Raw genomic sequence first — 26,949 nt, 5'->3', positions numbered from 1 at the left:
CCATGAGATCTCGCATGATTAAGTTCTTTATTCTTCAGGACGTAATCAATGACGATGATGAAGAGAAAAGGTGCAAGAGTATCTCTTAAAATCTACGTAGGTTATGTAGAGAGGCAGGTTTTTGTCATCGGCACTTTCTATCAATCTGCGTATGATGTGTACTTGATCGGTGCAACTTCTTCCTCGACGAAAGCCCGCCTGATTGGGTCTTAAGATCTTATCTATAGGCTCTCTTATTCAATTAAATAGAATTTTGTTGTAGACTTTTGTTGCCATCGACATAAGACTAATTCCACTGTAGTTGGTCATAAAAGTAAGATCACCTTTCTTGGCAAGAGGAACTATGATGTTGGTTGTTAGTTGCCTTGGTGCAGTCTCTTGGTTGTATACATCATTGCAGATTTGGTGAAGAAGTTCAATTATCACCGGGCTTCCATATTTGAGCGCTTCAGGTGTAATTGAGAGGTCGCATCCTGGTGCTTTGCCATTTTTAAGCTGTTGTACGGCGTCGAGGGTCTCTTGATATGTGATGGGACCAACGTTTATATCCAGGTCACTTGGTGCCGGGAGTATTGAATCGGCATTCGATACAGTGGAATGAACATTGAGAAGATCTCTAAAGTAGTAACTCCACTCATCCTTTTTGTTGTTGATACTACTTCCGTCTGCTCTTTTCATTTTGTGTTGATGTTTTGACATGTTCTTCCCGCCAAGTCCATTGATGATCTCCCATGTTGTTCTAAGGTGACCAGAGGCTGCTGCTGATTTGAGTTGTTGTAGCTTGCCTTCGAGATGTTGAACTTGGTCGTTTGCATAGGCCGATTCCAACTCTTGATTAAGGTTTTGCCAGATTTCCTTGACTACTTTTGAAGGCCTTTTTCGCTCGGTTTCTCTTCTCTAGTATGCTAGTTGTTGCTTTTGAGACCCAATGCTTGACCTTGGGTTTTCTTAGCTTTCCGAGCAGTTTGCTTGCTGTCTCCTCCATGGACCTTTCGAAGATGTTGTACTTGGTTTGTAAGTTGTTGACATTGTTTTCTTCGTAGAGAGCATCGAATCGGTTTTTCACTGCTATGTTAAACTGGGCTTGAAGCTCTTGACTTGTTTTGAGCTTCTCCCAATCGAATTTGGTTCTGATACACCTATTCTGTCGTTCAACTCGTAGCTTGATCTTGATACGGGCACTGACGATTCTGTGATCTGACCCACATTCGACCGTGCTATATGCTCTTGTATTCTCAACTGAATTGATCTATTTCACGTTGATTAGGATATGGTTCAACTGAGCTCTATTTCCTTCATCCTTATCTCTGTTGCTTGGATGTTGCCAAGTCCATATTCTAGATTTGGGATGCGGGAATCTTGCTTGTGTTGGTCTCATGTTGGCCATTTCACAGAAGTCGACTAGCCTCTTGCCATTATCGTTACTTTCTTCATGGAAAGTGTGAGGCCCGATTGATTTTGAGTTGGTCAAGTGTAGGTCATTGCCAATGCGAGCGTTGAAATCTCCTAGTATCAGGAGGACATTGTGGATTGGGACATCTTCGGCACACTTTTGAAGGTCATCGTAGAACTTCTTTCTCTGAGTCGCATTTGTCCTCGGTTGGTGCATAGGCTATTACTATTGTTGTTGCTGGATTGCCTACGAAGTTTGCCACCATTGGTGTCTGGCCGGATTTTTCGGAGAACCAAATCCGCTACCGTTGGTGCAACCGGTACAGCCAGTTTTTACCTCGCACCAGGTTTCAAATCCAGGGCTAATCACCCGAATTTGAGTAAAAACCCTCAACGATTTCAAAATCAACAAAAGAAGCACCCATTCCGGGCAACAAAATCTCGTTTTCATTTGGTCACTGCTTGAAATCTCACCAGAAATCTCAGTCTATGACAAGGCATCCAAATGCTCTCGATAATGCAACGGTCATTTGAAGACAAAAACAACATCAAAATCTACGAAACACAAACCCGAAGGCCCCGTTTTCACCAAGGTCAGCTACAATAATATCAACTTACAACGTTCGAACACTCAAGAAGATCGGCAAACTACATCAGCTAATTCATGGGTGTATCGAAAATGGAATAGAAATCATCGGCATACAAGAACATCGGTGGCAAACTAATCAACAAGTCGACACGCACACGGAGACGCTCGAAGACGGAAACACCTGGCGTTTTGACTATTCCTCAGCAACATCAGAGGGTCAAGGTGGAATAGGCATCCTAATGAACACTAGACTTTCGAAGAGTCTCAGCTCTATGGTGAAGATATCTGAACAAAGTTTGATTTTATCAGTCCATAGAACTGTCTCCCAGAACTCTGTAGTTTTGTCCAAATTCCTCCTGGCATATTCATCGACTCCTGATGTTCCTTGAGGAGTGGAGTGCGTCTTGGGGTCCGGCCATGAAATCCTTGATTATTCAGTGCACGTCTTATAGTTGCCACTGAAGCACTTGTACCAGCCTTCATCATGTCATCCTGTAGCTGTCTTGCAGTCACATGGGGGTATTTCTTAGCTGTCCTGACTAAGTTGCTAAGGGCCCTTGATGAAATTGTGAGCTTTCTTCCATGGCCAGGCAGGTTTGCCGCTGTTACATAAGTTTTAAACTTCCTTCTAATGCTCCCAATGGTGTCTCTTGGAATGTTAAATTTTTTGGAAATCTTCTTATACCCAAGGCCCTTCAAATGTGATTAAATAATCTCCTCTCTGAGCTTTTGTGGAAGCTCCTTTGTCTTTCCCATGATTGCAACTCACCTTGAACACCTTCATGGTCGGGGTTTATATATGCATCACAGCTGAAGCAAATGGAGGATCGTTATAGAGTTCTCAAAAGCTTAATGATGTTTCATCTCCACTTCAGGCCATAAAAACTGTCAGAAAGCTTTAGAAAAAACAACATTATATAGGTGTTGAATAATTATGACATGGCGATCTTAAAAAAATATACTGTTACACACAAATACTACATCATACATTTTCTGTGCGGATTTTATGTATCACTAAACTCAATAAGAAGCCATCCAAAGCAGAATCCTGCACTTTGAAAAGATTTTTTTTTATAAATCCTTAAAACTCTTTAGGGGTTGAATATTTCTGATTGCAAGTGTATGTTATACACAGGACTTGTATTTTGATGCATGTCATACATATGGACTTTTGTTTTAATGGTTTTTAACGAGATCCTGAGGAAGAACAAAGAATAGGAACAAAGAAAATGAGCGTCAGCAACAGGCTGAGGGCACCCACACACCGACTACTACCTTCCCTAGAAACTTCCTTACCTAGTATCCTGTTAGCTAATGTCCAGAAAACAAGCTTGACAACCTCAGAGCAAGGGTTAAGTTCCAGAGGAACATTCAGGACTGCAACCCTCTCTGCTTTACCAAGACATGGTTAAACCCAGCGGTACCGGACCTCGCCATCCATCCAGCCAAGTTTTCCATGTTCACCTCTAAATTGAAGGTCCTGGGACTCCTGTGTCAATGGATCTTCAATTTCCTGACAGACAGACCACAAACCGTATGGGTGGCCAAACACACCTTGTCCACCCTCACCCTCAGCACTGAAGATCCTCAGGGTTGTGTTCTGAGCCCCCTGCTGTAGTTACTGTACCCACATGACTGTGTGAACACTTCCATCTCCACCACCATCAAGTTTGCTGACAACACTGTTGTGGTGGGCGTGATCTCCTCCAACAACGATGAAACGGCCTAACTACAGGAGATAAAAAAAAATGGCGAGATGGTGCCAGGAGAACAATCTTCTCCTTAATGACAGCAAGACTAAGGAGTTGATAGTGGACTTCAGCACGAAGCAGGAGCAGTCATACCAAACACTAAAGATTAATGAGACCCCAGTGGGGAGATTGGACGGTTTCTGGTACCTAGGTGTTCACATCAAATAGCACCTGTCTTGGTTCTGTTACATCAATACCCTGGTGAAAAAGGACGGGCAGAGATGCTTAAGTGACTTTAAACGACCCTCTCAGGTGATAAGCACTTTTATTACACCCGCACCATTGAGAGCGTCTTGGCGGGTAGCATCACTTCCTGGTTTGGGAACAGCACCAGGCAGGACAGGCAAGCCCTCTAGAGGGTGGTGCGGTCAACTGAATGTACCATCTGCATAAAGCTCCCTGACCTGCAGGACATCTACAGCACGGGGTGTTAGGCCGGGAGAAACAGAGGCGGAGGCTGTAGTAGGTTTAGCAAGTTTTAATAAGGAAACACAACAATAGCTGTAAGTGAGCGTGAAATTCGCAGGTATATCCGTGGTACGCCCGGAAGGTGCGAGGTCCACTTAATTGACCTAGTTGACTACCCGGAAAGGGCCGATGAACCGGGGACTCAGCTTCCCACACGGCAGCCTCATCTTCAAGTCCCTTGTGGACAGCAATACCTGATCCCCTGGTCAGAAGGACGGCGTGTCCAACCGACGTGCGTCCGCATGCCTCCGTGTGGCGCAAAGGGCCCACTGCAACTGGGTGTGTGTGGACTCCCACACCCGGGCACTCTCCCAAAAACAGTAGTCCCCAGTGAGATGGTTCATCCAACCACGGGAACAGGGGCGGCTGAAATATATAGCGATTGAGTTCCTGAACCTTCTGCTTAGTTTGGCCGTTAGACTGTGGATGGTAACCCGAAGACAAGTTAATGAACACCCCCAGTATCGGCAAAGGTACCAACTTGCCTAACGGAAGGTGTCGCCGTACCTTGGACATGGCACAGGCGGCGCACCCCCTGGACGTATTGCGCAAACGCTTGGTTCAGCTTACACGAGCTGGATAGTCTGTTTCCTCCCTGGATGGCCAGACCCGGGTCCCTCGTGTATGCTCTTGATGAGGGCCTGCCGACAGGTGGTAGGGATATAGGTACGACCTTCCGGACATCCTACCAGAACAGGCTCACTGGGGTCCACAGTAGAGTCTTGGCCTTCCCCTTGAGAAGTGAAGTTAGTGGAGCTGTGACCAGGCTGAACCCCTGGATGAATCGACGATAGAAATTAGTGAACCCCAGGAAGTGCTGAAGCTCCTTTATGATCGTCAGGAGTGGCCAGTCCCAAGCCGTTCACCTTTCTCTCGTCCATCTGAATCCCCTCTGCGTTGATGACATTTCCCAGGAATCGTATTTCCGGTCGATGGAACTCGCATTTTGAGAGGTTCAGGTAGAGATTGTGTTGTAGTACATTACCCACATGTTCTTGGTGCTCTTAAGGTATCCTGGAGAAGATGAGAATGTCATCGATGTAAACGATGACATACTTCAATTCAATTCATTTTTATTTGTATAGCGCTTTTAAAAGTGAACATCAAAGCAGCTTTACACAGATAATGTGGTGATTAAAAGTGAATATGTTCTTTATAAGTAAGTGTGTCCCTGATGAGCAAGCCGGTGGCGGCTGTGGCAAGGAAAAACTCCCTGAGATGGCAGAAGGAAGAAACATTTGGAGGAACCAGATTTAAGAGGGAACCCATCCACATCTGGGTTGCACCGAATGTCCATTTATAGCAGATATACAATGTTGGTGATCAGAAGCGAAATGTAGTCCTGAGTCAATGTAGCAGTCTGTTGACATTAACTACAGTCCAATCCATCCTCAAAGCTCCCGTTCTTACTCTGGAATTTCATGGAACCACCCAAGGCGTTGATGAGAAACCGTCCCAAGCTGCACAGAGTGGCCTCCAGTCTAAGAGAACACTATACAGAGGCAGGCCTGGATGAAGTGGAAAGATCCACGAAGGGGAGAGGGGCAGGAACAGTGGTCACTGGAACCTCAGGAGCATGTTCAACTCGACAGAGAGAGAGAGAAGAGAAAGATATGGATTATTATGTGTCTTTATTGTTGTATGGAAGTTAATGTCACTGTGCAGTTTGGACTCCGTCAAGACTCGCTATGGCAGCATAGCTAAAAGGGAGAACCAGAAGGTAACACCGACATGTGGGATCTCTGGGTTTAGAGACGACCCACCACACCACTGTCAACAAACCTGAGTGAATGTGTGAAAGTGAGGGGACGACAGCATACAAAATATCCCAGTTCACCAAACACTGTATATACATGATCCCTCTAGATCTGCGCCTTTACCTAAGAAAAAATCCACTAATAAAAGGCTTGACTAAATAAATACATTTTCAACCGTAACTTGAACACCGAGACTGTGTCTGAGTCCTGAACACTAATTGGATGGTTGTTCCATAACTGTGGGGCTTTAAAAGGGAAAGATCTGCCCTCTGCTCTTGAAGATGGTGTCTTCCGGTTACCATCTTCATTATTTGAGGTACCAACAAATAGCCTGCACCTTTTGATTTAATTAGGCGTGGAGGATCATACTGGTACTGAAGTTCACTCAGATACTGCGGTGCGAGACCGTTAAGTGCTTTATACGTCAGTAGCAGTATTTTATAAATCAATGCAAGATTTGATTTGGAGCCAGTGTAGACTGATTAAAACAGGTGATGTGGAAGCGCTCAGGGAAGCGCTTCCGGTCCTTGAAAGCAAACAAAGAGAGAATGAGCAGGAGCTGGCCATTCAGTGTCTAACCCAGGAGACACCCAGCAACTAGTAACTAGACTTGTCTCTCTATTTTACTTTTCCTTCACTGCACAATTATTTTTGCACTATTGTATATTTCACTTAAAACTCTGGACTGTCACTTTAACTTGGGACTGTCACAGCACAGTGTCACTTTGTCACCTTATACCAGCAAATGGTCACTTTTTAAAGACAAATCACACTGAATCACTTTAATTTGTACCTCTGTCCATATCTGTCATATCAGCATTCCACTACATGTACTCTGTATGAATATGTATGTGACAAATAAAATTGTGGTGTGGGTGTAGGTTTTCATTTCAACCAAGAAAGTTCACACCAATTTACTTGTTTAAATCCAATGATTTAAATTTTTTTTATAATTATAAGGTGTGGCCCTTGATTGGTTGGAATCAAAACCTGCACCCACATTGGCCAGTTGTGAAAAATATTGAGTACCACTGTTATAAACTGTTGAATCTTTGGCCTCCATAGTACTTGCTTAATTTCCTTATACAGTGAGGAAAATAAGTATTTTAACCACCCTGCTATTTTGCAAGTTCTCCCACTTAGAAATTATGGAGGGGTCTAAAATTGTCATCATAGGTGCATGGCCACTGTGAGAGACATAATCTAAAAAAAAAAATCCAGAAATCACAATGTATGATTTTTTAACTATTTATTTGTATACTACAGCTGCAAATAAGTATTTGAACACCTAAAAAAGTCAATGTTAATATTTGGTACAGTAGCCTTTGTTTGCAATTACAGAGGTCAAACGTTTCCTGTAGTTTTTCACCAGGTTTGCACACACTGCAGGAGGGATTTTGGCCCACTCCTCCACACAGATCTTTTCTAGATCAGTCAGGTTTCTGGCCTGTTGCTGAAAAACACAGAGTTTGAGCTCCCTCCAAAGATTCTCTATTGGGTTTAGGTCTGGAGACTGGCTAGGCCACGCCAGAGCCTTGATATGCTTCTTACAGAGCCACTCCTTGGTTATCCTGGCTGTGTGCTTCGGGTCATTGTCATGTTGGAAGACCCAGCCTCGACCCATCTTCAATGCTCTAACTGAGGGAAGGAGGTTGTTCCCCAAAATCTCGCAATACATGGCCCCGGTCAGCCTCTCCTTAATACAGTGCAGTCGCCCTGTCCCATGTGCAGAAAAACACCCCCAAAGCATGATGCTACCACCCCCATGCTTCACAGTAGGGATGGTGTTCTTGGGATGGTACTCATCATTCTACTTCCTCCAAACATGTTTAGTGGAATTATGACCCAAAAGGTCTATTTTGGTCTCATCTGACCACATGACTTTCTCCCATGACTCCTCTGGATCATCCAAAAGGTCATTGGCAAACTTAAGACATGCCTGGACATGTGCTGGTTTAAGCAGGGGAACCTTCCGTACCATGCATGATTTCAAACCATGATGTCTTAGTGTATTACCAACAGTAACCTTGGAAACGGTGGGCCCAGCTCTTTTCAGGTCATTGACCAGCTCCTCCCGTGTAGTTCTGGGCTGATTTCTCACCTTCCTTAGGATCATTGAGACCCCACGAGGTGAGATCTTGCATGGAGCCCCAGTCCGAGGGAGATTAACAGTCATGTTTAGCTTCTTCCATTTTCTAATGATTGCTCCAACAGTGGACCTCTTTTCACCAAGCTGCTTGGCAATTTCCCCGTAGCCCTTTCCAGCCTTGTGGAGGTGTAAAATTTTGTCTTTAGTGTCTTTGGACAGCTCTTTGGTCTTGGCCATGTTAGTAGTTGGATTCTTACTGATTGTATGGGGTGGACAGGTGTCTTTATGCAGCTAACAACCTCAAACAGATGCATCTAATTTAGGATAATAAATGTAGTGGAGGTGGACATTTTAAAGGCAGACTAACAGGTCTTTGGGGGTCAGAATTCTAGCTGATAGACAGGTGTTCAAATACTTATTTGCAGCTGTATCATACAAATAAATAGTTTAAAAATCATATATTGTGATTTTTTAGATTATGTCTCTCACAATGGACATGCACCTACAATGACAATTTCAGACCCCTCCATGATTTCTAAGTGGGAGATCTTGCAAAATAGCAGGGTGTTCAAATACTTATTTTCCTCACTGTACCTGTGACAACACACAGTGAGAAATTTCAGGGGGTTAACAATGTTTAACTGTAGTGCTAGCAAGCAAATTACCCTTGAATGTGTTGCTGATCAAAACTCCCATCAAAATGTCTAGGAATTGTTGCGTGTCTTTCCTCTGTATGCTGTTCTGAGGTGTATTAAAAAATGCACAGCTTTTTCTATACCTGATCAAGACAATGATTGAAGGATTCTCTTTCTGCAAAGAAACAGTGTCAGCTTCTGCTTTAATGGTCATTTTCCTTCTAAGGCTTTACTTGAATTAAGGCAGCCTTAAGTAGGTGTTTTATGCAAGATGTATATCCAAGGGCAAACCTTTCCAGATATTTGCTAGCTAGCTTACTTGCACACCAATACATCTAAATCAGAAAAGGTGAAACCATTCAACGTTGCATTTCTCCCTCTACTCAAAAACATGCTAGATGGATTGGCTAAACTAAACTTCCCCAAGGTGTGAATGAATGTGTTTCTGAGGAGCAGTGTTAAACAGCCATCCTGTTTCTGCCTGACACACAGGGTTCCTAGAATGGGATTCTGAATAAGCTAAATTGGTTTTGAAAGTAAATTAATGCTTTGTCGCAGGTAATTCTAGACCTAGTTTGCAACCTTCATATTTAAGGACCTTTATAGTACACAATCTCGCCACATTTATTTCTTTTTTTATTTGTTGAAGGTCCTGACACCTCCCATAACTGGGCCAGTAAAAAGATGGCCCCTAGAAAGAACCCTCCACCTTTACCTGCTTCTCACCAAGATGAAGGTTTTTTTTTCACATATTTTATGGTGACATCAAAATGAAAGGATGTATGTTATTACTAATCAGAATTTAATCTTTCAGATGTTTACCTGGATCCAAATGAAGGACAGGTAATTTATATGTATGTAATTTAAAGCATATTTAGGATAATAGGCTAATCTTACTGTGTTCCTGCATAGAGCACAATAAGAGCTTTAGTGAACTTTGATGTACATGAGTGAGTGTAATGATTTGTAACAATATTGTGTTTGATTTGTTTCAGAGTGAAAGACAAACTACACATGATTTATATGTGGAACCTACAACAGGTCATTCTGAAACCTAATGTATTGTTATGAAGTGTGTTTAAATGAACAATTCTGACGGCATTAGTGGATAAGATTTAGTAAAAAGATTCAATATCAAATTGTAGGGTCCATCATGTACACTGAATAATCAGAAACATAAAGAGCTTTATTTCCAAGTATGTTTGCACTTACAAGGAATTTGTTTTGGTGACAAAAGCTTCCAGTTGCAGTTTTATGATAATTAAAAATCAACAAAGTAATAATAATAATAATAATAATAATAATAATAATATAAAAAAAAAGTGTTATTGCACGTTTTTAAAAAGAAAAATAAATAAGGAGTAATATTGCTCTGAAGGCCCAGGAACCTAAAAGACTCTACTGTTGCCACAGTGCTGTTCATAATGGTGAGTGGGGGGAGTGCTCGGAGGTTTCTCCTAAAATCACTCTTTTGAGCGTGTTACGATCCAGGTTGTTATGACTGAACCAGACAGCCAGCTGCTTAACCTCACTTCTATATGCAGATTCATTACCATCTTTGATGAGGCCGAGTGTCATCTGCCAAATTCAGGAGCTTGACAGAGGGGTCTGTAGAGGGGCATAGAAGAGCAGTGTGGAGGGGATTCAGCAAATTAATATTAGGCAGCACAGTTCTTAAGCCGCACCTTCGGAACTTAACCAGTGTGCCGGGTCGCTTCCAACGCTTACGGGTTTGAAGAGCGCAGCTGCTCCACCAACTACAATGTCCTGCAAAATGACGAATAGTCAAAAACCAGTAAAATACGGAGTTCTGACTGAATTCGGCCCAGGGGAGGAAGTGGTTCCAGGTGGTTTTGTCCTGATTACAGTACGACCGGAGGTATCTTCCACTCTGCCTGCCTGTTGGTCTGTGGGTGATATCCCGAGGACAGGTTCACGATGACCCCTAGGAGTCTAAAGAACGCCTTCCAAACGTGAGACGTGAACTGGGGACCTCGGTGGATCTTCTCTGGCAGGCCAAAGTTCCGAAAGACGTGATGGAAAAGCGTCTTTGCGGTCTCTAGGGCCGCGAGGATGCAGGTGTTGCCATCTGAGCTGGGCAGATCAGAGCTTTCTCGGTAGAAGTTCGCAAATCCTAGGAAGCGCTGCAGCTCCTTGGGTGTGCCTGGGCGGGGCCAGTCCTGCACCGCCTTCACCTTCCCCTGGTCCATCTGTATACCAGACGCACTTATCACATAGCCTAGGAACAGCAACACCTGCTGGTGGAACTCGCACTTCTCCAGGTTGCGGTAGAGGTTGTGTTCCCAGAGTTGCTCTAGGACTTGGGTGACATGGCCGCGGTGTTCTTTAGAGTCTCGGGAGAAGACGAGGATATTGTCAATGTACACCACCATGAACCAGTGGAGAAGCGGCCTGAACACTTTGTTGATGAAGGTTTGGAACATCGTGGGGGAAATGAAAAGACCATAGTAGGAACTGACTTGCGGATGCGCACCAGGTTGTATGCACTGCAGAGGTCTAGTTTTGTGAAGATCTACGCACCCCTTAGATCCTCTAGGGCAACTGGTACCAGGGGGAGCGGGTACGGAAGTGGAGCGATTTGGGCGTTTATGTTGTGATAGTCGAAGCAGAGCCGGAGCTGCGGGGGAGGAGGATGGAGTGATGAAGCCTTGCCGGAGAGCTTGTTGGACATAGTCCTCCATGGTTGCGCGCTCCAACAACACTTGCATTTACATTTAAGGCATTTAGCATACGCCCCTATCCAGAGTGACGTACAAAAGTGCTTTAAATCTATAGCAATTAATAAATCTACGCTAATTCCCAAGATTACAAACTTAATATAAATATAACTCTTGAATTCTACAAAGCAAACTTGAAAAGTGCTAATTTAGGTGTTTCAGGCAGAGGTAGGTCTTCAATCAATCATCGCTTGAAGATAGCCAGGGACTCCTCTGTACGGACATCTAGAAGAAGTAAATTTCACCACCTCGGTGCTAGAACAGAGAAGAGCCTTGAAGTATACTTATCTTTCAGAAGGTGGTACTGGTCGAGCAGTGCTTGAGGATGTTAGACAGCGTGGTGCAGTGCGAGATGTCTCTGAGGTAAGATGGCGCTGGTCCATTTTTGGCCTTGTTGGCAAGCCTTGTTTGGCCTTGTTGGCCTTGTTGGTGTTTTGAATCTGATATGTGCAGCTACTGGAAGCCAGTGAAGGGAGCGCAGCAGTGGGGTGGTGTGGAAGAACTTGGGCAGATTGAACACAAGTCATGCAGCTGCGTTTTGGATCATTTACAGTGGACAAATAGCGTTCAGGGGAAGACCTGCCAGCAGAGAGTTGCAGTAGTCGTGTCTTGAAATGACAAGAGACTGAACAAGCACCTGGGCAGCCTGTGTGGACAGAAATAGGTACACCCACCCTTTTGGCGGCTTCACGTCCAGCACCAGGTGAGCCGACGCCTTTTGGCTGAATACATACGCAAATGAGCGGTACTCCGGAGGAATCTCTACCTTTGGGGAATCCTCCGGGCTTTCTACTAGTGTGGCCGCTAGGGGGATCGGGATTGGACGTGGACAAGCAGGTGGTGAAGGCACTGCTCCCTGCACTAGTTGCTCCACTTGAGGACGTCACACGGGTTCCAGGAGAACTTCGGTGCATGTAGAGCAGGCCAGGGGGTCCTCGTAGAGTTCTCAAGGACAAGAAACTCCTCACAATGCAGCAAACCTACCTGGAGGATGACCTTCGGGGCACAGTACTTCACCCAGCCATGCCCCAGGGGTCTCCCTTGGATGGTTTGCACTGCCAGCTCCTGTGGTCCTCTCTCTTGGCACAGCTGCCGGTGCTCTAGAGAGTTCTGGGAGATAAAGTTGCCTGTGGGAGCTGGACTCTACAAGAGCTGATACCAGAAGGGAGAGTGTGGGGGTGATTAATGTGACCGGGAGCTTAAAAACAGTGAGTGACTTCTGCAGTAAAATCGACCGTACTCACCGCCGGGTGTAGGGGTTGTCGGTACCAGTCCGATCTTCTGTCATGCGTGGACCAAGAGTCTTAAACCGGAGTATGGTTAGACACTTTATTAGATTGAATACACAAGGCAGAGGGGCTTGAGGAAAAGCACAAACCGAAGAGTCTGTATAATCCGTAATGCGGGTAGAATCCTGTAAAATTCTGTAAAGCTGCTTTGAGACAATGTAGGTTGTGAAAAGTGCTATAGAAATAAACTTGACTTGACTTAGAATCCGTAATGCGGGTAGAATCCGTAATGTGGGTAGTCCAGGGATGATCGCCAGTGTGTACCGTAGTTTGGACGGTGAGCTAAGTGTAGGAGGGAGGCATGGCTGGTGGTTCCCTGACACCTATACTTTTGGAGGAGAATTTATTATTATTATTATTATTATTATTATTATTATTATTATTAATAATAGTAAGCAAAATATATTGCAATTGAATAGTCAGATTTGTGTCTAGTTTACAGTGTTTTGTGTCTTTTCCTTGTTTGATTTATGTCTGTGTAAACACCCCACTGTGTAAGTTTTGTGTTTGCGAAGTAGCATATGTTACATTATCTGACAGATTACTATGCTGACATCAAGGATGCAGTGGGTGAGAAAATGCAGTGGATATAAAAACACTGTTAGAAAAAATCATGAGGACAATGATGATCGTAATGAAGAAGTTTATAACAGCATAGCAGTCACAAAAATCATGAAGCACTTTGGGTTATTCGGAGTCAAAAAGAACCCAGAACAAACTCGGCCCAGATATTTTATATTGTTTTCTCTTTGAAGTGTAGATAGGATTTAGCTTTTAAATGTAAATTAAGTGTAGGAAATGAGTTGAGGAACACATGGCTGGATGATAGAGCCGGAGGTTACTGTTGTTTACACCTTCGCTGGTGCCGGCCCCCCAGCAGGTCAGGTAATTTTACCCGTCATCGGATCACCTCCTCATGCACACCGGTTATTGCTTCATCCCATTCGGCATGCTTACCATGCAATTTTGGTAAATGTGAAATTTTATCCGTCATTGGGTCATCACCTTAGGCACACCTGTTATCGCTTCGTCCAATTGAGCAAACATATTAGAAATATTTCTATGAAATATTTCGCTATATGTAAAACTGGGTTTGGATTGGAGGCCTTCAAGAACCATCACAAACAATAGAGACGTCCTACACTGATCATTGAATTATCCGCAATCTGATGTTTTAATATGGAACACATACAAATTTACATAATACATTGACAAATAATAAAAAATACAAAACAGTAAGGCATTTAAGAACCATGACAACTAATTAAAACATTCTATAGTGATTATAGAATTTGCAATCTGATGTCTTAACATGGATCACATACAATATAATATTTGGCAAAGAATGAGGAATACACATTCCTCATTGTAAATTTACAGTGTAAATTTACAGATGTAAATTTACAGTGATATCTAAATTTACATCCAAAATTAAACCTGAATAGGAAAAAGCTAACTCCATCATGTATTTGTTTGGATAAAATGTTTTTCTGCTTTCAGACCTGCGCAAGCTTTAGGAATATGACAAACAAGCTTTCTTTTGCATCACTGACATTTGCACATCCTCTAGTTTTGGTAACTCAAAAAAAACAAAAAACCTAATTGCTCTTCTGGATCGAATGATATTGTCTGTTGATATTGTCTCATCTTCAAGAAGTGCTGGTTGTAACTCTGTGTATTCTTGCATCATTCTCGTCACTGAAAAGGCCAATGTTACCATCCATGCAGCCATCATGGTTTGGTGATTCTGAAAAACTCAGGGAAACAGAAGGATTGCCCCCTTCCTCTTTCCACACATAAAAGTTTTCAGCGTATCCGGAGTTTCCTCTGAAAACACTGGGCACATTACAAGTAAATAAACATTGAATGAGATGAAAGCCCATTACCAAAGCATCACTTAAGTTTAAGGTGTAGCACCTCTAAATGCTGTGGGGAGAAGCATTACATGTTAAAATTCAGTTTTACACAGACGTTTCCAACTGGAGAAGCGCTCAAACCTGTGTGAGCCGAGCGATTTTGTCACAGTTGTGGTTGCAAATGTTGAGAATTGTGGACTTCAATGTCTGTGGCAGGTTCAACAAGTTGAAAGCTGTTTGGTTGCACAGGACACTCTCCATCACTTTTCCTCAAGAAGTCGGGAGCAGTAAACCAATTGGTAGAACTCAGTAGTAAAGCCGGCACATGTCGTGTTCCATGATGGGCAGGATTGATTTCCCTGCTCACAAAGTGCCACTGACTGGGTTCAGATAACCTTCTGATGCGAGCAACACGGTTGGCGACGTAGACATTGAACCTTTGGCTGGTGTTGTTGATGTAGCTTAAGACTACTCGGCTGTCAATGTAGTATTTCACTTTGTGCATTTCGATGTCAAGTTAATATAGTAGCATGTCTGCCAGCTCCACCGCCAGAACTGAAGCGCATAGCTTCAAGCGAGGTACTGTATGGAATTGTCTAGGAGCTAATTCGGACGTAACCTTCGGTGTCTATGGCTTGAAGGTACGCAACTGCTGATATGGCTGATGTAGAAGCATCTGCAATGACACACAGCTTTCTTTGACAGGTCGATTGCAGTGATGTGTTCACATACTGTCTAGGGATTTGTAGTTTCTCATGGTCAACAAGCGAGTTTTTACAAGATTTCCATTGTGCCTCTTTTTCTGCTGGCAGTGGAGTGTCCTATTCACAGTTCTCTGAGCACAATTCTCTGATGAGAGCCTTGCCTTACATGATAATGGGGGCGCAAACCCAAGGTAATCATACAAGCTGTTACCAGCAGAAAGAATGCTCCTTCTTGTGAATGGCTTGTCTTCTCTTGACACAAGGAAGGTGAAAGTCATTTTGCAAATTCCAGTTAAGCCCTAAAGTTTGAGAGGATGGTAGACACCAAAAAATGGTAGGTACCAACACTCTTGGTCTTTGTTGGGTGGCAGGACGGGTTCTGCATGTCCTGACTCAAACATTTTCTGCATAAAGTTCAAGAAATATTCTTTCATGTGGGGCTTTTTGTCAATTACGCGACGCAGCGAATTAAGACGTTTGACTGCTTGGTCTCGGTTGTTGGGTAGTCTGTGCCTGTTTGTTTTGAAGGGTAGTGGCGCCACCCAGCTGTTGGACTCGTCCATAAACATTTGCTCATCCATGATCACCAGGAAGAGTTCATCCTCCACTGACATGGCGGGTTTGTCATCATGTGGGGTTCTCATGAACAATTTCAGTCGTTTTCATCTATGTCAATCAAGCTGGCCATGTTCAAAAAGTTAAATAGGGAGTCAGTGCTCAGGACCTTTTCTTTGACATGGAATGAGTTGGGGCAAGAGTCCAAAAGAGATGTGCGTCCGTTGCTCAACACTGTTGTGTGGTAAACACTGACTTTGCTTGGCACGTGAGCACCCCCAAGGCAGACCTCTCCTATTATGACCCAGCCATGGTCGAGGCGCTGGGCATACGGAGCATTGTGGGGGCCGTTGTAGTGTTCTCTGTGTGTGAGCTATTACCTTTGCCACAGATCTCAGTACATTTGGACACAATGGCTTGGATAGGACTCTCTGGTTGCTCCCCGCCTTGCCCGTCTGGGGCTGCAGAACCTGGAGCTTCCGTTTTCCAGGGTGCTGGTCCAGGGTGCAGCGCAGTGGTGTGGTGATCACTTTTACACTCATTGCTATGTACACTTATGTCGCAGTCTTTTGCCATGTGGTTGACGGAGGAACAGCACTTGTAACAAACGTTCTTTTCTTTCAGAATGGCTTTTCTCTCATCCAAGGTCTTTGCTCTGAAACCACGACACTTGCGGAGGGAGTGTGGTTTGTTGTGGAGTGGGCACAGTTTATCTGTTCAACCATTTCTTTTTCAGAGGAGTCATGATAGCCCTTTGGAGCAGTTATTTCAGTTTTTTTAACATATACTGCAGATTTGAAGTTGGGTTTGTTCAGTCTTTCAGGGCTATAAACACTTGGGCGACCAGAAGAGAGCAAGGGGGCAAAGCTTGGGTCATTGAGAGTTTTAGCTTTGTTGCACACAAACTTAACGAAAACAGGGAATGCGGGTAGGAAGCATGGTGTTGCTCTTTGTAGTAGGATGCTGAAGTAATCCATTTCTCTTGGAGGTGGAATGGGAGTTTTTGAACAATAGGAGTGATGCCCCGGTATGTATCTAGGTAACTCAGGCCAGGTAGGAGACCATCTACATGGGCAGCATCAAGCTCAGAGATGAGATCACCTAGCTCGCTCAACTTGTGATTTTCTCTGTTTGCGATTTTGGGAAAATCTAAAAACTTTTTTAGGAAAGCATTCTCTATTGCTTCAGGGGACCCATAGCTGTCCTCCAGTCATTGCCACACCATTTTGACACAAGCTGTGGCATCATAGGTGTGTACAGCCCTTAATCGTTTTGCTTGCTCTGATGATTTGGGGCCTAACCACTTGCAGAGGAGATCCAACTCCTCTCTTGGGGATGCCTTCCAAGCCCAGTAATTTTCAGGCTTATCATCAAATGTCAGAAGCCCTGAGCTAACCAAATCTCTATGAACCAAATATTTGGCTAGGTCTGATGTGACTGGGGAATCGGACTTGTTTGCACTAACAACAGGGCATGGAGACAATAGCCTGAGCTGGAAAGGGGCAGACTGATTCATAGAGTTTGGCTGGAAACTGTGATCAGTAGTAACTGTGGTTGGATACCGCGAGTGAGATGCGAAAAAGGCATTTTTGAATGAGCTTTTGGCATAAAAACAATCTGCTCCACTGGTGATGCCATACTGTGAGGAATGCATCACTGGTAGCTCTTGAAACCCATATTCACTAATCTAACTGTTTTGTATGCTGTGCTCTTTGACTTTATTTTGCACAAAATCATCAATGTACTTTCCTCGATGAGCTGCTGGAAGCACTAACGTGGTAGCTTTGACTCCGCACAAGCTACCACGTTAGTGCTGGAAGCACTAACGTGGTAGCTTGTGCGGAGTCAAAGAGGGTATTAGCCGGCGGAGGTGAAACTGGTATGGGCTGGACGACGTTGTCGCCGTTTTTTGGAAACCAGGTATCTCCACCTTCTTTCTCGGCTGCTGCCTCCAGGACCTCTGCTTCGGCGTTTGGCGGCTGCAGCTGCACTCTGTAGACACAGTTTGAGGAGGTCAGCGCTGAGCTATGCCTTCTTTTTTTGTAGCTTCAGCTTCAATGTGGGCTTGTTTTTTTATCACCTCTGCTTCTCTTTCAGCGTATGATGCCTGTGCTTAAGCGGCAGCTGCTTTAGCACGTGCTTTTGCTGCCAAAACGCTTGCCTTGGACCATTGACTGGCACGTGACTGCTGACTGGCACGCGAGATGTTGGAACAGTTCGATTTCCACCGGTCACCAACGTTGCTGACTGTACTTTGGTGGTCAGGGACAGCAGTGTTGTCTTCTGTATCGACTTTTGGCTGACCTTCCATCTGTCTTTTTACTATTCTGCCTTTACTAGTGTGTGTGTGTGTGTGTGTGTGTGTGTGTGTGTGTGTGTGTGAACTAGCTTTACAGATAGCTAACAGTCTCCAAATAAAGAACCAGGAAGCGTCTTGCTCTTTTACTGTGTTTTACTGGAAGGACTGTAAAACTGTAACATACAAAAACAAAGAGAATGCATATTACTCTCAATAGGGTGAATAGACAATGCAAATGTAAAATAAGTATCTTAGAATTAACTAAAACCCTCAAAAAACTCTCATTAGCGAGCGATTAGCACGATGCTAATATACATAGAAAATGCCATAGGGAAGCTAACAGTAATAGCGCCACATATTTTCTTACAAATTACAAATAGAAAACATGCTAAATGACAAAATTTGGTATCTAACGAAAGCTAAGATTACTATCAAACAAATACTTACAAACAGATATTTTTATCGTTAACCAAAGCAACATTAGCAAACAGAGTTTTTACTCTTAGGGGACAGCTAACCATTTTAATACAGACCCCATAGCCTTATTGAATACTGCTGTGAGTTCACATATAGTTTCTTTTAAATGCACAGTTACCTGATCTGGGTTATCAGAATGTGTATTTCTTTGCTGGAGGAAATAGGTTGGTAGACATCCCTTTCCTAAAGACCAGCATTTGTGGACTATGTGGCCAATTTTGGGCAAAAACAAAATTTACTTTGCTGATCATGCAACTTCGATTGCTCGCATTCATCTATTTTATCCCAGTTAACTGACATCAGCCCTAACACTCCAAGCAGTGCCTGTTTCCTTTCTAACTTATTTGCAGTTCTGTCATTTACTTTCTAATTTAAGGCTCCAGACAAGGTGTATCAGGATCTCCCGGGCACTCTGCGCGCACTTCTGGTTTTGCGGCAAGCACTTCCGGTTCCGCGGTGAGCACCTCTGGGTCGCGGTTATCTTGCTGTTTTTCCCGTGCCTCCCAGTATTTAAGGACAACCAAGACTTTAGCTCAGGGCCAGATTATCTTACTGGCTACCTAGCCACTGAGATTTCTCTTGCCACCCTGCCTGCTCTGGTTCCTGATCCTGTTCCTGATCCTGTTCCTGTACCTGTTCCTGACTCTGTACCCTGTTCTGCACTGCCTCTGCCCTGGTTTCAACTCTGGACTGTTTGTGGTTTGTGATTCTGCTCTGCCCTTCATTGTTCTGTTTGCCGGTTTATGGATTTTTTGGATTTGTTTTTTTGTCTTCCCTGCATCATCCTGTTTGCCTGTGTTTTCGACCCTGGACTGTTTTTGGACTTTGTTTTTGCCTTTGCCCTATTGCTAATCTTATTAAAACCTGTTTTCTCCATACCCCTGTGTGCATCCTGCATTTGGGTCCTCCCATTCACTCACCTAGCCCTGCAATTGTGTTCCCTGACAAGGTGTCTGACTCTGACCAGAGTCGAGACCATTGGCTCCTCCTCTCCTTCATTTACTGTCACAGTCGTAGTGACGTGAATTGGTATTATGGGAAATCTAACTGTATAGTCAAAGCATTTACTTTTGAGTGACTGAGAATCTCTCTCAACCCTCATCACTGTCTTTCTGCAAATTAAATATTTCTGGAACTCGGTTATACAATGCAAAACTACCAACCATTTTACTGGGATTTTCCTCAGTTGTGTCATTCTTTATCAAAAACTGACAGGCAGCCTTAGATTCCTTCAAATCGTTAAACAAGGTTTCAACAGATGATTTGAGCATAACATTGTTAGTTTTTAGAAATGCGATCTCTTTCTGCAATCTGTCCTTTTCTTCTTTCCATATTTTTTCACGGACTTATTAATTTTTGTATAAATGTCTCCGATACTGACTCTAGAATTAAGCTGCTTATTTTTAAACTGTTTTAAACTCTACAGAGCCGCTGTGCACCACGCTCTTTAAATTATCACCAGTTTCACTCTTTCTTTAGAAACTTAATAATAATCCCATAGGAAGTTTCAATTACTTTAGAAACTTTTAAACTTAAGCACTTTGCTTCAGTTACTTTAGAAACAATCCAATTCCAATACAACTCTGCCACCACTCTTCATCAGGGTGATTCATTTTTGTTAGAATCTTACACAGAAATATACAGAACTCCTCCTGCTTATACTGAATAAACAAAATCCTTTAATGCCCTTAAAATCTTTCTTTTCTAGATTTTTTAAAATGAGGGGGTTCCCTAAACTAAAATAAAAGCATAGAAGAAAGAAACTGTTTTTCTTACCTTTCCCTACTTTTTCTTTTTTTTGGAAATCCCTCGCTGGGTGGCTCGCAATGTGAAAAAAAAAAGATGGACAACCTAAGGCAGGGCTTCACCAAAACTGGTGTAAGGATGGTCAGATCTGTTCTGGTCTGGTACCATACCCTGAAAACTGCCATGCAACTTCATGAGGCCAGACCCAGAGAACTACCATGCAACAAAACAACAAACCTTCTAATCTGAGGAGAGAAAGCCATTTGTTCAGCTGCCCAGTCACCCATCCTTGAGACCCCTCTTTCCCTCCTGGGGAGATGGCCGGATCATGGAAAGGTGACTGAGAAGGTCCCGGAATTTAAGCTACTTTACTTGCATAATATAATAACTACAATTTAGGAATGTATACATTTTCATTTCACATGTTTAGTATCATTTTAAAGGTTTGATTGGAAATATGATCTCAGTCTCATATCTGTCAGGGATTCCCCTGCCACGCCTCCCTCGGCCGCTGTCAGGGATTCCCCTGCCACGCCTCCCTCGGCCGCTGTCAGAGATTTCCCTGCCACGCCTCCCTCGGCCGCTGTCATAGATTCACCCTGCCACGCCCCCCTCAGTAGCTGTCATGGTTCCTCCTTATACTTTGCCTGCCAGGATCACCGACAGCTGTGGCTCGTTAAGGACTAGACTATATAAACTCACGTTCTCGAGTCACAGGCTGTCGGTTCTTGAATTGTCATGCTGGTCATCTCCTGTTCCCGCGACCGCCAGCCTGCCCGCTGGTTCTGTTTCCAGACTCTGTGTCCATGTGTGGATTACTCTTTGCCGTTGCAGTTTACTTTCGTTTTCGGACTCTAAGTTTCGTTTTGGCTCTGCAAGGCGCGCAGCTCCGTTCCAGGACTCTCCCAGGTTTTCGGTTCCATCCCGGTGCATCCAAGACCAGGGCTTTCACGGACACACGGCTCTGCCCCTGGATCTGTACAAGCACGCTGCTGTGTTCCAGGGTTCTCATGGACGCTCTGGACCATCTCCAAGCGTCTGCGAGCGTGCCATGGCATCCCAGCATTCCCACGAGCTCTCCGTGCCGCCACCGAACATCTACAAGCGTGCTGCCCTGTTTCGAGGTTCCCGTGGGCGCGCCTCTCGCCACAGTGTCTCCAGGAGCGCGCCTCTCCGCCACAGTGTCTCCAGGAGCGCGCCTCTCCGCCACAGTGTCTCCAGGAGCGCGCCTCTTCACCACAGTGTCTCTAGGAGCGCACCTCTTCGCCACAGTGTCTCCAGGAGCGCGCCTCTCCGCCACAGACCCGTCACGAGAGCGCCGAGCCGCCACAGACCCGTCACAAGCAAGCCGAGCCGCCACAGACCCGTCACGAGATCGCCGAGCCGCCACAGACCCGTCACGAGCGAGCCGAGCCGCCACAGACCCTTCACGAGCGAGCCGAGGCGCCACAGACCCGTCACGAGAGTGCCGCCCAGCCACCGAGTCCCGCCGAGGGCGCCGCCCAGCCACCGAGTCCCGCCGAGGGCGCCGTTTAGCCACCGAGTCCCGCCGAGGGCGCCTCTCAGCCACGAAGGGGACGTCATACCACCGCCTGGCCGCGAAGGGGACGACGTACCGCCGCCTGGCCGCGAAGGGGACGTCGTACCGCCGCCTGGCTGCGAAGAAGGCGACGGCTCGCCCCCCGGCTCCACAGAAGGCGACGGCTCGCCCCCCGGGCTCCACAGAATGCGACGGCTGGGCGAAGTCGGTTGTAGAGGCCTTCCTCAGAGTGCCCCGGCCCGCCTGGCGTTTGTGGGTTTTGGGGCGTTGGGTGCCGCCCCTGGAGTAGACTATATAAACTCACGTTCTCGAGTCACAGGCTGTCGGTTTTGGTCATGCTGGTCATCTCCTGTTCCCGCGACCGCCAGCCTGCCCACTGGTTCTGTTTCCAGACTCTGTGTCCATGTGCGGATTACTCTTTGCCGTTGCAGTTTACTTTCGTTTTGCATTACTCGTCACGAGCGGATATTCTTTGTTTGTTTTCTCGCCACGGCAACTGAGTTTTTTTTTTGTTGAACTGACTGAATAAACCATGATTGAGTTGTTTCCTCTTCCGCATCCTGTCCATCAGCCTGACAATATCAGTAGAACTGACCTCAGGTTTGGGGAAATTCTGTCCTACTGACATAAGGGTTGCCCCGGCAAAGATCCTTACCAGGTGGTCTAGATGACATTTGTTTTTTAGGTCACATCCTATCCCAAGAAAGGGTGTGCAAAGCTTTTATCACTTTGAATTTACAAGTGTTTACGATGGTTTGGGTATTCAAGGAAATTTGGCGAAACACTCAGGGAAGCATTCGATAGTCAGAACTTCCCACTTCTCTGTGTGTCTCTATTGCCAGGTATAGTGATTTTTTTTTTACATTTCCTTAGTAAACTGTATTGCTAAAATATTTCGTTTTATGCTAATCATGTTATTTAACTTTTTCTATTATTTGTTTTATATGTGACATTTGTTTATTGATTATTACCTGGCAAATAAATGTAAAATTCTTGATTAACTCTTTATATCTATATCTAATTTATATCTAATTGATTATGTAGTCTGGTGTTACCGCAAATCTGTGACCAGGATAGTACAAACTAAAGGCTCATGAACGGATGGAGCATAGAGCATAATGTCTGAGACCTTCTGATTTCTGACTATCTCTGACTTTAGCAAGTTATAACTAATTGACTAAATACAGTATTCTTTATGCATGAGCAAGCATTGGTGGCCTACTTAAAGAATATTAGTTTACCGTTATATCCTCTGACTAAGGGACAGTCTGGCGAGTTTGTGTCCGTGAGCATGTGTAGCGGCTATCACTGACTTAGCAAGTTATGACCAAGTAACTAAATCAATAGTTCTTTATGAATGAGCAAGCATTGAGCGACCTACTTAAAGAATATTAGTTTACCGTTATATCCTCTGACTAAGATTCGGACTGGCCAATGTGCCTCCGTGAGCAGGTAGTGTTAGCCGAGCACAAGGTTCTAAGTGACTCCAGGACCATATTAAACGATTATTATGATGAGACCTGATGAGACCCACCACAGTCATGTCATCCACGAACTTAATGATGTGATATGACTGTGTAGCAATGCACAGCTCGAAAGTCAGCAGAGTGAGCAGCAGTGGACTGAGCACAAGTGTACTCCTCCAAAGTTGGTTGCAGCTTCCCTGAACATGTTCTGAAACAGGTGAAAACCTGGCCAGAAGGAGCTACTGCTGCTCTTCAGGACTGTTTTGAGTGCACTGACTGGGACATGTTTAAAGAGGCTGCAACCAATTGCGATTCAATCAACTTGGAGGAGTACACATCAACAGTAACCAGCTACATCAGCAAGTGCGTTGATGATGTGACCATCTCCAAGACAATCACTACACGCTCCAACCAGAAGCCATGGGTGACTGCAAATGTGTGTGTGCTGCTGAAACAAAGAGACTCTGCTTTCAGAACTCGGCCTTAAGAACAGCTAGGGCCAAACTGTCCCGTGCCATCAGAGAGGCGAAGCGCGCACACGCAAAGAAAATCCACGACCACTTCCAGTACAGCTGAGACACCCGGCGCATGTGGCAAGGCATCCAGGCGATCACAAACTACAAGACAACATCACCTGCTTGTGACCATGATGCCTCCCTTCCAGATGCGCTTAATGACTTCTACGCCTTGTTTGAGGTACAGAACAACGTCAAGGCGAGGAAGACCACCCCTCCTCCCACTGACCAGGTGCTCTGTCTACCCACAGCTGAAGAGAGGAAAACTCTATGCAGAGTTAACCCACGGAAGTCTGCTGGATCTGACAACATTCCTGGCAGAGTGCTCAGGGAATGTGCAGAACAGCTAGCAGATGTCTTCACTGACATCTTCAACATCTCCCTAAGCAGTAACGTTGTTTTCACGTGCTTCATCATTCCCGTGCCGAAGAAATCTATTGTCTCCTGCCTCAATGACTATCGTCCCGTCACGCTCACACCCATCCTGATAAAGTGCTTCAAGAGGCTCGTCACGAGGCACATTAAGACCCAGCTTCCACCCTGCCTGGACCCCATGCAGTTTGCGTATCGTCCAAACCGTTCCACGGACGATGCTATCTCCACAACTCTCCATTTGGCCCTCACCCACCTGGATAACAAGGACTCATATGTACGAATGCTTTTCATTGACTTCAGCTCAGCATTCTGATTATTGATGGATCCTCAGTGGAGATCGTCAAGAGCACCAAATTCCTTGGTGTTCATCTGGCGGACAACCTCACCTGGTCACTTAACACCAGCTCCATCACCAAAAAAAGCCCAGCAGCGTCTCTACTTCCTGAGAAGGCTGAGGAAAGCTCATCTCCCTCCCCCATCCTTACCATATTCTACAGAGGGACAATTAAGAGCATTCTAAACAGCTGCATCACTGCCTGGTTTGGGAACTGCACCGTCTCGGACCGCAAGACCCTACAGAGGATAGTGAGGACAGCTGAGAAGATCATCGGAGTCTCTCTCCCCTCTATTATGCACATTTACACCACACGCTGCATCCGCAAAGCAAACAGCATTGTGGATGACCACACACACCCGTCACACACACTTTTCACTCTCCTGCCATCAGGAAAACGGTTCCGAAGCATTCGGACTGCCACATCAAGACTGTGCAACAACTTTTTCCCGCAAGCCATCAGGCTCCTCAATACACAGAACTGAAAGGAAACACACACACACACATATAAATGTGTGTTATCAAACTGTACAACCTGGACTTAACACCTAACACACACTCATCACTCATCTCAATGCATTCCACCATTATCTATTTATTATTATTTATACTTGACTGTACTACACTCTTTAACTGCTGTTTTTTGCACATTTCCCTGTATTACTGTTTACATGCCATCTTTTGCACCTTTGACTATTATATTGTTTACATGCTTTTTTTTGCACCTTCGACTATATTACATTATACTACACTGTTTACATGCTGTCTTTGCACCTCTTGACTGCTGCTGTATTTTTGCACTACATTGTGTTTCTTATATTCACTCCCGGGTATAGTTTCTACAGTTCACAGTACTGTATAACCAAATATACAGTAGGTTTACTGGTCAGCGCTATCTTGGTTTTGTGTCTTGTCTTGTAATGTCTGTCTGTACTGTTTTTTTGTCTGCACTGTTTGCACCAGGTTGCACTCGATGCACTTTATGTAGCTTGTGTTGTGTTGTAGCTTTAAGTTGTTGTTTAGTGTAGCACCAGGGTTCCGGAGGAACGTTGTCTCGTTTTTACTGTGTACTGTAGAAATGACAATAAAAAGCCTCTTGACCTGACTCTTGACTTGACATGTCCCAGTCCGTGCATTTGAAGCAATCCTGGAGAGCAGACATGGATCCTGCTGGCCAGGTTCTCACCTGGTTTCGAGCTGGTCTTGAACACCTGCTGAGTGGTCTGTATGCTGGGATCAGCATAACAGAGATGTGGTCTGAGTACCCGAGGTGGGGGCGGGGTTTCGCCCAGTAAGCACCCCAGATGTTTGTGTAAACAACATACAGCGTGTTTTCTCCTCTGGTTGCAAAAGTCCACATTCTGATGAAATTTAGGAAGCGAATCAAATCAAGCCAAGTTAAGTTTATTTTTATAGCACTTTTCACAACAGACATTGTCTCAAAGCAGCTTTACAGAAATCAACAGTCAAAATGAATGGTGTGTATTTATCCCTGATGAGCAAGCCGTAGCGACTGTGGCAAGGAAAAACTCCCTTAGATGTTATGAGGAAGAAACCTTGAGAGGAACCAGACTCAAAAGGGGGAACCCATCCTCATTTGGGTGACATCAAGAGTTGGATCATACATTTTTCAACAATACAGAACACTGGAGAGTGAGAACTAACATGAGCACTGGAGTGTGTGATTATAAGTAATGTTCTTTCTACAGTCTTATACAGTGTTTATGGTTATAAAACTAGGAGCTACTGAGCAACTCGTAAAATAGCTCAACATTTGTGATCATCACAGATCCAACACCAGCTTCTCCATGCCAGAGCCTTTAAACACTCGAGGAGGTCCAATGTCCAATGTCAAAACTCCACACATGTAGTGGGATCAAATTGGCACTGGTACATCCCTAGATGGTTCAGGATGTTTGCGAATTCGGCATCTATTTCTTTAAAGGTCCATAATCTTCATGAGGTGAGACGTGACTGGAGCTGGCCAAACCTCAGGATGCCTCGGGTTGGGGAGAGAAAGAGAAGCAGTGGAGAGAAATTGGCGTAGCTGCTGTTCATGATATTAACAGCACAAGTTGATAATGTGCATGTGAATCAGATGTTCTGCAACACAATGTTATGATGTGAGACGTATGTTATGTGTAGGCTTTGCTAAAAAGATACGTTTTTAATCTGCACTTAAACTGGGAGAGTGTGTCTAAACCCCAAACACTGTCAGGAAGACTATTCCCAAGTTTAGGAGCTAAATGTGAGAATGATCTACCACCTTTAGTGAACTTTGCTATTCTAGGAACTACTAGAAGTCCAGAGTTTTGAGATCTCAGGGAGCGTGACTGATTATAGCGTGTTAAAAGACTGGATAGATACATGGGAG

General features: G+C 44.6%; 1 protein-coding gene across 4 annotated transcripts in view; it reads left to right on the top strand.

The window, feature by feature from the left end:
• LOC310733348 (SH2 domain-containing protein 6) overlaps positions 1-26,949 on the top strand; it is a 135,095-nt gene that overhangs the window by 53,021 nt on the left and 55,125 nt on the right. For all 4 annotated transcript variants that reach the window (XM_083554565.1, XM_083554563.1, XM_083554564.1 and 1 more), the window contains exons 8-10: positions 9,331-9,417; positions 9,496-9,524; positions 9,677-9,722. In XM_083554565.1, the coding sequence (XP_083410691.1) occupies positions 9,331-9,417; positions 9,496-9,524; positions 9,677-9,722 (162 nt within the window). The remainder of the gene's footprint in view (positions 1-9,330; positions 9,418-9,495; positions 9,525-9,676; positions 9,723-26,949) is intronic.

Source organism: Silurus aristotelis, assembly GCF_946808225.1.
Source record: "Silurus aristotelis genome assembly, chromosome: 11".
NCBI classification, from domain to species: domain Eukaryota; kingdom Metazoa; phylum Chordata; class Actinopteri; order Siluriformes; family Siluridae; genus Silurus; species Silurus aristotelis.
Note: the sequence above shows the minus strand (reverse complement) of the source record. Positions and strands in the feature narration are given on the sequence as shown.